General features: G+C 34.7%; 1 protein-coding gene across 1 annotated transcript in view; it reads left to right on the forward strand.

Annotated features, from left to right (window-relative positions):
- PHF14 (PHD finger protein 14) overlaps positions 1 to 12,239 on the forward strand; it is a 147,262-nt gene that overhangs the window by 36,004 nt on the left and 99,019 nt on the right. Inside the window, exons 9-15 of the mRNA XM_088533441.1 lie at positions 339 to 485; positions 2,512 to 2,782; positions 3,347 to 3,453; positions 3,904 to 3,999; positions 5,569 to 5,664; positions 6,993 to 7,132; positions 11,845 to 12,013. Of these exons, the coding sequence (XP_088389567.1) occupies positions 339 to 485; positions 2,512 to 2,782; positions 3,347 to 3,453; positions 3,904 to 3,999; positions 5,569 to 5,664; positions 6,993 to 7,132; positions 11,845 to 12,013 (1,026 nt within the window). The remainder of the gene's footprint in view (positions 1 to 338; positions 486 to 2,511; positions 2,783 to 3,346; positions 3,454 to 3,903; positions 4,000 to 5,568; positions 5,665 to 6,992; positions 7,133 to 11,844; positions 12,014 to 12,239) is intronic.

Genomic DNA, 12,239 nt, shown 5'->3' on the forward strand with positions numbered 1-12,239 from the left:
GTTAAATTTGAATAAGTGCAGTAGGTTGCTGGCTAATATTTGCAGGAGAGAGGGGAAGGTCGGTTGGTCGGAATCGCTTGTTTATTTAGTTAGTTATTTATTCTCCCTTAATTTATTAAAAAGTTGCTTAGGGTCACATAATGAAGAAGATTGAAAAAGACTTTGCATGGAGTAAAGTATCAACTTGACAATTTTGAATTAAAGACATACATAGTAGTTATTCCTGCAATATGTCTATTTGTATATGAGTTGCTTGTTGGATTTGTGCTCTTCACAGCTTTTTTCGCCATGTAAAACTTACCTCATTTTCTCCCTCCCCTTTGTTTTCTCTGAAACAGGATATAGCTGATCCTTTTTTTGCTTATTGTAAACAGCATGCAGACAGGTTAGACAGAAAGTGGAAGCGGAAGAACTACCTGGCATTGCAGTCGTACTGTAAAATGTCCTTGCAGGAAAGGGAGAAACAGCTCTCGCCAGAAGCCCAGGTATTGTGTTCACCCCACAACTCTGTGTTCATCATCTGTGTTAAACAAAAAGGAAATGAAGAGGGTGGAATTATTACAGTTGGAAATATACTCGGTTAACGTAGCAGTGAATTATTTTTAGGTTTCAGTCTCTTAAGAGCAAATACCCAGCAAAATAATTACCAAAGAGGGTATCTGTGCTTGTCTGAATTGAAAAATTCATTTTAATTCATAGGACTTTTTTAAACAGTTTCTTCAAAATTCTTAACCAAAAAAAGGACATTTAGACAAAATATAGGCATATCTTTGCTTTTATGTTCAGTAAAAGTCTTTTTTTTCTCTAAATGTTAATGTACTTATGTTTGTTCTCTTAATGAAAAAAAAAAAAGATATTTCCTAAACTTGCTGGAGATACTGAAAGGATGAAATACAGACCATAATGAAAACTGATTAGACTGTCTTAGACTGTGTTCTATGTTGGGTTAAAAAGGAGGACAGACTCTCTCTGTATGAATGTACTTAGCTGTATATATGCACATGCAGAAGTTTGCCTCCATAGATGTTAAAGGCAGAAGTGTGGTGTACGGAGGTGGAGCTAACATCACTAAATAGTTTAGATCATCTGCTTACTTGATACTGTGGAAATGGATTTTTGATGCACAGTTTCAGAGGAGAAAAAAATGAGTGGGTATTCAGGACCTTGTAGCCTGAATAGTTGAGCTTATGGTCTGACAAGTCCTGTGATCCAAAAGAGAAAATCTCTCAGAGGAGGATCTTATATAAAGCTTTTTAAAGGTTGTTATGGATTGTTGGGAACTATTCTATATTAGAATGCTTTATTTATATTGGTAAAGAAAATGTACATTGCTCCTTTATGAGTAAAGTGTATGCTTGAAAATTGCTTAAATCCAAGATTTCATTTAGACTAGTCATGCTAATTTGTCTTGGCTATTTCTGGATTGCCACTCTGAGCACACAGTTTTGTGACATCTTTAAATGACTTTAGGGGATTCAGACTGAGCATGTAATCAGTAAGTACGAGTCTTGGCTGAGGGAGCTTCCAGCCATCCTTGTTCAGGCCAATGGAGATTAAAGCTTCAGCAGGGAAGCCAGCTGTAGGTGGACGTTTGCCACCATGGGCTCAAGAAAAAAGCCCTTGGGGATAATGTTTGTCATGTTTCTTGGTCATTATGTTCAACACCTAGTAAGTAATATGTTGTGTTAAGTGTGTCTGTAAAACTGCCTTTGATGATACCGTCTGTGCTCAGAGATGTTCCTTAAACATAGCACCATTATTTGTGCACTTTCTTACCTTTTGGTTACGAGTATCTTATACCCTTCACTGGGCAATTGGTTAGTTTAACTTTGTCTTTATACAGACAAAGAAACAACTTATGATAGTAATTTTTTGTATGCTTGTAGCAACTTTGATCTTCCGAGGTTGGTCATCCAGATGGTAACAAATATACAGATATCATCAGCAATATATTTTGTGAGCTTCTCCTGGCTTTTTCACTCTGTTTCCATTGTATTTTTTGATATAATCCATTAATAATTTGTTATCATCAGTTAATTCTTTAGAAAAACTCCTACCTTTTAAAGAAGGAGTTCCTAGAAAAAGAGGACAAACCTGGAAAAAATGCCATTCACAATCTTTAAAACTATCTGATCAATAAAAGTTAAAAATTCTTCTCAGTAGTGAATTTTCACACACCAAATTATTTCTATTAGGTTTGTGTGAAAGCCAGCAGTCATCATGATTAATTTCATTGATGGAGTAATCTTATCAAGAACCTTGTGAATGTTTTTCTGGTTTACTTCTAAAACCTAATTAAAGGATGATGCTACTTAGATATGAAATTTGAGTTAAAATCAAATGTCTGTATCACTGTCTCGTTCTTGAGTCCAAGTTCCAGAATGAAAACAGTGATGATTTGACTGTGGAACTTTTTAGGAAGAAATTAAAATGCAGATGTGTTCCAAAAGGAGATAACTCAACATGGTTTTGAATTGTTCTCCTTTTTCTAATCTGTGAAATTCCTTGTAGGCCCGAATCAATGCCAGGCTACAGCAGTACCGTGCCAAGGCCGAGCTGGCTCGAACCACCAGGCCTCAGGCCTGGGTGCCCAGGGAGAAGCTTCCGCGCCCGCTCACGAGCAGCGCCTCGGCCATACGGAAGCTCATGCGCAAGGCGGAGTTAATGGGCATCAGCACGGACATTTTTCCAGTGGACACTTCAGACACCAATTCCAGTGTCGATGGAAGAAGAAAACATAAACAGCCAGCTCTCACTGCTGATTTTGTGAATTATTACCTTGGTAAGGATTGCTTGTTGTTCCTTTTAATGAAAAAAGTCACTGTTTTGCTGTATTTGTGCTACGCTAATTTATTGGCCTTTTCCCTGTCTTTTATTGGTATTTCTTTGTTATTGATAGAAAAATATCACCTATGGCTTTGAGTTCAGATATATCATTGGTCAGTATCTCAATTTGTAAAACAAGTTAATGTTTCTAAGGAAGTTTTACAAAAGAAGAAAATCTTTCCCATAAACAGGAGGTTGTGTTTTTGCTAAGAAAGGAATGGAAGGTTAAGTACACTTTGGCATCACTGTTTTTGCCATGTTTTCCCTTTCTGTGTGAAGCAGCATTCTTTTGTCTTTGGGTCTGTTTGATGATCAAAGCTCATCATAACTAGGCTGTTGTAGGTTTCTAAATGCAGAAAAAAATTAAATATTATGAATGACTGTTCATTCTATTCAGTCAATGCAGTTTGTGCATCTGTGTTATCATTACACTTTACATTGCACTGCCTCATTCTTTCTAGTATATAGAACTTGGAAGTATAGCTGAGACTAGAAAATAATGAAATTTTCTTTTCAATAGAGAGAAATATGCGCATGATTCAAATTCAGGAGAATATGGCTGAACAGAAGAATATCAAGGATAAATTAGAAAATGAGCAAGAAAAGCTCCATGTGGAATATAATAAGGTGAATAAAAAAGGGTATATAAAGCTTGGGTACTGTTTTAATATTGCTTTTTCTTAATTTTGATAGTATTTTGCTTTCCAAACAAAAGACTTAGGAAGATAAGTAAAGTTCTGATATGACAATAGAGAAATTTAGTTTATGTAGATATTTGTCATAATCTTGCATCTTAAGTAGTGTAGTCAACACGTGCAAGGTAATGCCCTATTTTCCTTTTGCTCTAGGATTTTATTTATGGAACCTTATTTTCGTTACGAATATTTTAGATCTTCTTTACAAAACAAGTGGCTGCCCAAGTTTTCATCTTAGTTTTGTTAAACTGCTAAATGATTGCATTGATCACAGCTAGATTGATATGACTTGCATTGCCCTTTAATCCTGCCCCCCCAAAAGTAAAGTCTACTATATAAATCAAGTAACATATATATTTGTTTCTTTATTTTATTTTTTCAGCTGTGTGAGTCCTTGGAAGAACTACAAAATATGAATGGAAAACTACGAAACGAAGGGCAAGGAATTTGGGCTCTAATGGGTAGAATCATTGGACAGGTTGGTTTCTTTCCCTTTATAATTCATATATGGACCTGCTGTTCAAACAACAGGCCTTTATGTTTCGAGTGGTGACTTCTGTGGCCAAATAAATTGATTTAATCAGGCCTAGGCTGTGCTCTGGGGATAATGGTTTTTGACAGAAATACATCTAGAAATCTGTAAAACTACCTAGTGGGAACCCATAGTTTAATTTTGCTGTGGTGATAGTGATTTGGTTTGCAGCATTCTTTCATTTGCTGTAACTGATTGACCTGTCATTTGTGTTGAAGCTTAATGTGAAGCACGAGTTAATCGTGCTGTTTTGGTCTCCTCATTATCTTTAGTTACTGTAAACTTCAAATGGTGTGATAACTGATGTCTTAGATAAAATATACGTCTTTAAAGCTGAACTGTGTTTTTGACAGTTTTTAACTGGGTGAAGAAGAATAGTTTTGTAGAAATGCATATAAATATCCAGGAAAAAAGGGAGGATTTGAGATGCCGCCTTTTGCCAGTAGCCATTGACATACGCAGAGAAAAGAAAGAAAGGGCAGTTTACTGCATATGTCTGTGTGTGGCTTATTCTTGCCGTGAATACTTTTGCTCATGGGTCTTTTATGTCCAAGGCCCTATAGGGCAATGGATAACTTACCTGTCAGAAGAGATTGAAATGATTTCCAGTCTTAATTTTAATGAAGAGACAGCTCATTATAAAAATGCACATTATTTAGCTGGGTCATAATTTTGCGATGCCATTAATTAATAAATAAATTAATAATAATTAATAAATGCATAAAGAAGTTCTTAAAAAATGCTATTTTTTCTGATTCTGTTTGTCAGCCTCCCTTTTGTATCTGAGGAAAGATCTTTGCGTGACTTATCTCTTGAATAGAGATTTTATTTTTAAAGGCATCTAAAAAGAGAGAAAAAGTACTCACAAATATATTACCTCATGCAAATGTCACTTAATAAAAAAAAAGGGGAAAAAAAGTTTAGTAGAACTCATTTGCACAGCTTGCATGACATTTTTTTTCTACAGTTGGCTGAACAGATGCAGGCCCATGGGCTGCTGAGAAATGACTTTGATAGATGTTTGCTTGTCTGAGAAGCTACCATGCTGCAGATTAGTAGAAACCGAAAGAGAATCTTGTCTGCTTTGTGGAGAGTTTGGTCAAATAAGATAATTTTTCTAATTAACCTATGGAGCACCAATGTAGTAAGGATGTTGGAGGAAAAACTGCTTTACTGTTCTGTTGGTTTAGTTAATTTGCCTTTCCTTTTTTCGGCTTTCTAGGTGGACTCATGCTTGTCTGTGTTTCTTGAAGCTCAATTAGAAAGTTTAAAAACTAGCATTCCAACATGTGATCTCATTTTATTAAATTCAAAAATGCTTGTAATACTGCTCTATCCTAGTCTTTTTTTAACATAAACATTATTAGTGTTTCTTGTCTGTAAAATTGGTAGCTTAGCAATTTCTTGCTGATAATTCGAGGATGATCCAACTCGTTCCTCATACACTCAGGTTAGAATAGTATGCTCTAAATGTTCCCAAGATTAAGATCTGCTGCATTTGTTCAAATCCAACAGAAATTGAACATACCAGCAATTTTACGTGCCCCAAAAGAAAGAAAACCGAGTAAAAAGGAAGGAGGAACACAAAAGACATCTACACTTCCAACTGTGCTTTATAGGCAAGTAATAAACTTGACAGAATAGGCATGTATTTAATGACATGAATGACATGACATGATATGAATGACAGAATAGACAAGTATGTAATAAAGTTAAAATTAGTTTCAAAAATAGTTAAGAGAAAATTATTTGCTGCAGTTTTGATTAATGAAACGATTAGCGTCCTCTATATATTTTACTTCTGTAGGCAAGTCAGTTCTTTACTTGGACACATATCAATATGGGTTTTTTTGTTCTTAATGTGATAGCAGTGCTTTAAAAACAAATGTAACTCTTTACAGATGAAATAGAAGATCATTTTGTGATGTGAAGAATGTAGCTGGTCATCTTGTCTTTTGAATGTAATTGCCTGTATTGATGGTTCTGATGCTGTTTAGTCACAGCAGCTGGGTGTGTGAAATGCTTGCCATATGAGAATTTTTACTTTTTGCTCAAGTCGTGGGCTAACAAATGCTTTTGGATAACTGGTATTTTATATATCCTTACATGCCCAAGAAAATTAAATGTTTTAATTCATTCTGTCAACTTCCCCTCTCTCCTATACGTAGGGAACCCACTTACTGGTCTTAGTTATCTTTAACGGTGGCACATATACTAGGATCAGACAGGGCGTGTCTGATCTTTATCCCTTGCCCCAGCTGAGAATTCACACAATCCGTGGCTCTTCCACAGGGCAGTAGCAAGCCACCCAGCCACAGCAAATGCCCAGCATCTTGCCCAGCTAGCAGGTTAAACACAGTAAATGGGTTGCACAGTAAAAGCAAATTCTAGTGCTCTTGAGTGGTGGAGATGTGGAGAGCATGGGAGTAGGCTGATAATTTGTCAATTTACCCACAGACAAAAAAAGTGCTTCCTCCTGGAAGTCATGCTTTTCTAGATCTGTTATGTGTAACTCCAATCATTTAGTTCCTCACATTTTACTATACAATTAACAAATATGTATTTCTCTGAAATAGCCAAACTAAATTGGCAATTCTGGTAAATAATAATAAAAAAAGATACTAAATTTCTTAGGAGTTGATACGTTGCCCAATGTAATAGCAATATAGATCCGTTCCAGGGTATTTGCTTTGTTAAAATAAGCACATGATTAGTAATGCTGATAATAGCAGTATCGTTTTCTATTTAGGCATTTGGATGGCAAAACTTTTTGTAAAAAAAAATCCATTTGCCACTAGATAGAAATTCCTTAAAAAGTAATTGTGTATTCAAGTGACAAATTTAAGATTATATTTTTATTGAAACTGGGGGATATGTTGGAATGTGTTGTTTATTCTTTGTCAGTTCAAATGTAATTACAATGCTTTTCTGCTGCCTACATTAAAAGTTGTGGAATTTGCAAGAAGAACCATGATCAACACCTGCTGTTACTGTGTGATACTTGTAAACTCCATTATCATCTTGGCTGCCTGGACCCTCCTCTTACAAGGATGCCAAGGAAGACCAAGAACAGTTACTGGTAAGAATACTGTTACTCTATTACCTTGTGTCATCTCTGTACTTAAAGTAGGGCTTAAAATGAAGTGGCTTGCAAATTGTAAATGTTTTGGGCATTGCTAATATTGTCTTACCTGAATTATTTTATTTTCAGATTAACAGCAGTAATGTTTTAAGGTTAAAAATTGTGTGATGTTATAAAGATTTCTCTTTAATAGCCACCTCAGATTATAGGAGTCTAGGTTGCCTTTATGAGATGAAGATTTTGTATTCTGTTTACTTTGGGGTCCAGATATACAACTTTTCTATCCAGACCTTTAATAGAAGTGCCTAGGCCTGGTAATTTTGTAAAGAGTAAATCAGTTAATTGCAGTGTTGCTTCTTATGATTCAAATCTGTAATGACCAAAGTGAATGCATAACTGTACAGAATTTAAATTCCCACAGAAATAAAATGTTTTTTGTGCCAGTGGAGCAGAACAAAAGGCAAGTGATACTGTGGAGGACCGACAATATATGGTGAAGGTGATGAATTCTAAATCATCATGAAACCAGTGTGCTCCTGTGCTGTGTTAACATTTGATGAGTTTCTAAGCTGGCCTGAAATGTTTTAATAAAGTAATAGTTTTTGTCTGGCAAGAAACTAGTTTACACCATTTCCCGTAATCTCCCTGACTGAATATTAAGGTACCAAATCAGAACTTTACAAGCATTCCTTTTAAAAATATTTAAAACTTTTTTTTTTTTTTTTGGTCAAGAAAATAGTCTTATCTTCCTGTGTAACTCTTGATTTATTTTTTTTTTTAAATCCCATAACAAAGTTATTTTTTCAGGTAATTAAAACAGTTGTGTACAAATATCTGATGCATGGGAAGGGAAGGCTTTTTTTTTAATCTTAAGATGACAAAATCTGAATTTTGTCCTATAAACTAGTTTATTAAATTAATAGAGATTTCCCCTGAAAGTTGACAAATTCAGAAATGTTTTCGTCATAATTAATATCCTGAGCCTAGTATTGTAGTCTGTGATTTGGGACTTTCAATTAGTTCAAGAGGATTCTAAGCTCTTTGTTTAATTATAAAGTTGCAGTGTAGTCATGTTGCATGGAAGTTGTTTTTTTTTTTTTTTTTTTTTTTTCTTCTTCTCTGCCTTTTTACCCAAATTGAAAAGGCTCACTGAAAGCCATCAGTCCAAAGAGTGGTCTCAGGTGTTAAGGCAAAATAGGTCACGTTAGGTAGTAATAGCTTTATTTCAAATTTCTGACTTATCTTTGCTGTGATTTTCATGCTTCAGGTGTACCTCTGATCAGAAACGTAGCTTTCACTTCTAATTAGTGAAGGCATGTTCTGGGGTATGAGGTGATAGCAGACAAATTGAGCTGTATTGATTACATTCCTTTCATCACTGGCCATTCCATTATATGTCCTTTTCAGGACCAGTGGAGAACATGTAGGAGAGACCTTCATCTGAGTTTGACTTTTTACAGTTTAACCTCCCTCCCTCTACTGTTTTGGATATATTTTTAATCTTTTGATTAAGCCACAAAGAAAAAGTACAGCTTTTTTTTTTTTTTTTTTTTTTTTGTGCAAGGATCAGGTACTTTTCAGGTATTTTTACAAGATATAATGTGAGTTATGGAAAAAGCAGAAATTTTCTTGAATTGAAATGTTAAGCAGGCTGAAAGATTTGAATTAAAGTGATTTTCAGAGTGCTGATTTTAATCCTATTTTAAGGCACTAAGCAAGGAACAGTTAAAATAATTGATATTTGATTTTGGATTATTTTTGATAGTCATTTACAAATGATTATTAACTTTAATCTTTACAGGAGGTCTGATGATTAGGTAGGTAGGGTCATATACTTTATCAGTACATACTGTGTAGCTAAATATGCTTGTTCTGTATGCCTGGTGCTCTATATTATGTTTGAGGATGTAGAAGGATTCAGCTTATCTTCATGATGCTTCATCAGATGAATTAATGCTTCATGCTCTTGTTCATTTGATGCTTAGCATTTGATAGAGATTTGAATTGAAATATATAAACAAATTTTGAAATTGCTTTAAAAATCTCTTACATATACTAGTAAGAGTTTTTTTTTTTTTTTTTACATTATAACTAAAGAATGCGCAAATTTATTAACTGAATATTTCTAAACATGAGAAGGAGGTAGTGATTTTAGAGTTATCAAAACCTTAATAAGATTTTAGAGATAGGAAATAGCAGTTGCTCACAAGTCACCAGAAACTGGTTCCAGATGCTTAAAACTAAGAATTTTCTCAGTTTAACAGCAGTAAATTTTCTTGCAATGAAATATCTCTACATCTTACCTTTACACATACATTTAAAAAGTAAACTTGACATCTTAAGGTAATTGAAAGCCCATCCTCATGTCAGGTTGGCTTATTTTTGGAAGAAGAGCATATCATGACTATTTTAGGTAAGCAAACTTGAAAATTTGAAAATTTTATCTGCTTTGACCTGGTGTTCCCAAAGTACATTTTGTTAGAGTGAATTGTTATGGCATACTTTCATTTAGAAATTTGGAAGTGTCCAGCTTCTTAGAAATGCTGCTGATTATACCCTAAATACTCATTTGATTCATGTATTTTCAGAAAAGTAGGTCATGTCATTTTCTCTGACAACCTCTGCATTTACGTCCTTGCCCATCTGGACAGAATGGGAACAACAGCACAAGTGTTGACAGACATTACAATAAATCAAAAGCTGGTTGTTAAATATTGATGTTTCATTGAGAAAATACTTGATGGCTCTCAACAAGGACCAGTTCTTTCTATTGAAATCCAAACACTGAAAAAAAATGACCTTTGCCTGGCACATGAAAAGCTGGGAATTGGGGCTAACCAAGCAAGGACTAAGGATTATGTTAGGCTTGGTGGTGGTGTCTATTTTCTTTCCGAAGGCCAGACAGTATTTTGATGGTAATCGTGCTGTGTAGAGTGACATTGTTAAAATATTGGTGTGGGACAGAAAGTGAGCCTTAGAGTCCCTCACAGGGACCTGATTCAGGACTGATTTGTATTCCTGACTGAGCTCATTCAATATTGATCCAGCATATCTTGATTGCTTTTTTTTTTTTTCTTTTAACCTAAAGTTACTAGATAATGATATAAAATTAGCCATATATATACACATATATATGTTTGTAAACAATGCAATATTATATATAATCTATCAATTTTTTATGTATGTAGATTTTTTCACTTGTCCTAAGTGAAAGATGTTTGTGTGGTTGCAAATGACAAACTTGCAGTAGCTGTACTCTTTGAAAGGTATTCTTCGAAGCTTTTTGGCAAGCTATTTTTGTTTGTGTGCTGTTGTTTTTCTCCAGAATAAGAAGTCTTCCTGTTTTCCACTTCCATTTTTCAAAGCTTGTTTGATTTATTCAAATTTCCTAGAGCATTAGGTGTTATCTTAAAGCTAAGGTTCATCTTTCCCAGCTTACAAAGGTTTCATTCTTTGCTAAATTTCGATTTGACCACACTGATTGCCATTGTTTTTTGGTATGGACAGAAAAGATCTGAGCCTATAGTGTTTGGATTAAGAGTTTGTAAGAATTAGCAAATGTGCAAAAAGTATATATGGCAGCATTATAGAGCTCAGTGCTTTCATTTAGATACCAAATTACTCTTCCTTCTCGTCTCAGGTGGATATTATAGCATGTACTAGAAATAGATAAATACATGTTTTTTTATATATCTCCTTGCAAAACAAATTTACTACTTCATTTATATATATTTTTAATGTGCATCTATGTTAGTGCTAAGTAATGGCAGAATGTAATTTAGGATTTGTCGAACTGATGCTATATAAAAGACCATTTTAATACAGGAAGCAGTGATGATTGGAATTGGAAAGAATCTATAGCTTGGTAAATCGACAATGGAACATGAGGAATTCTAAAACAGCTGGTATCACTGGTATCAGTGGGTTTGTTTTTCATATTTCATGTGAACATCTACATTTATGAACTTACATAAGGTTAACTTATGCTGCAGGTGAGAACACATCCAGATGACTTCCCATCATGTTAATTCTTTCTTGGATCTTGTTAATAGCATACAGTAGAATGATTGCTTTTGAAGTTCTGATTGTGAATTTGTAGTTTTTAAGAAATTCAATAAGGTGTGTTTTCTTTTCAACTCGCTGTTCAAAGCTTGTTAATAAACCATATGCAGCCTCCATGCATCTCCAACTGTTTCTTAACTATTTTGTTTTATATTTAAAACCTCCCTCCCTTCCTCAGTACACTTTAAAATTGATTTTCATAACGGACCTTTCTTGCAAATCCTTGCCACTAAAGAACTCTTTCAGGAGAATGAATTCCATGCTCTGTCGTTATGAAGATTAAAGTGCAGCAGCAGTCGTGATAATGAAATGGATTTCAGATCAGAGGACACCATTAAAAGTGGGGCTATGGGTAGGAATACAGATGGTGAAATGAGGTGCATCTTTTTTGAAGTTTAACTACTGTTTTCAAAATCTTGGGCAGAGTTTGAGTGCTGTCAGAAAAATGCCAACAACAAAAAAAAGTCTTTCTGTTTGTCTGGTTAGTTGCTTAAAATATTGTGTGTTTAAGAAGTTTCTTTAGATGTCGTGGGATTAACTGGCTTTTACAGATTTATTTTAACGGAAACACCTATTCTCTGCTTCAGAATGTTTCTTTTTCTGCTTTTGTGACTGCCATTTTCAATATAAAATCTTTCACTTTGCAGGCAGTGCTCAGAGTGTGACCAGGCAGGTAGCAGTGACATGGAAGCTGACATTGCCATGGAAACCTTGCCAGATGGGACCAAAAGATCAAGGAGGCAGATTAAGGAACCAGTGAAATTTGTTCCACAGGACCTGCCACCTGAACCGAAGAAGATTCCAATCAGGAACACGGTAAATAACAGTGGAGTTGTTACGCAGCTCATATTCATAATAGTTTTCTTTTAAGAACACTAATGTTTGGGGAATTTTGAACCAGAAGATTTCAGTTTGAGTTAAATGCTATTTTTATTACAAATTTATTTTCCTGTGTTTAATGCTTTACTACTGCTGTGAAATACTCAGCTTTGCTAACATAAGTATTAATGTAATTGGTAGTTTAGGTATTATTCATTTCCTG

The sequence above is a fragment of the Tinamus guttatus genome, unplaced genomic scaffold, assembly GCF_059628265.1.
Source record: "Tinamus guttatus ecotype Peru unplaced genomic scaffold, ASM5962826v1 Tinamus_guttatus_pri_ptg000503l, whole genome shotgun sequence".
Classification (NCBI taxonomy): domain Eukaryota; kingdom Metazoa; phylum Chordata; class Aves; order Tinamiformes; family Tinamidae; genus Tinamus; species Tinamus guttatus.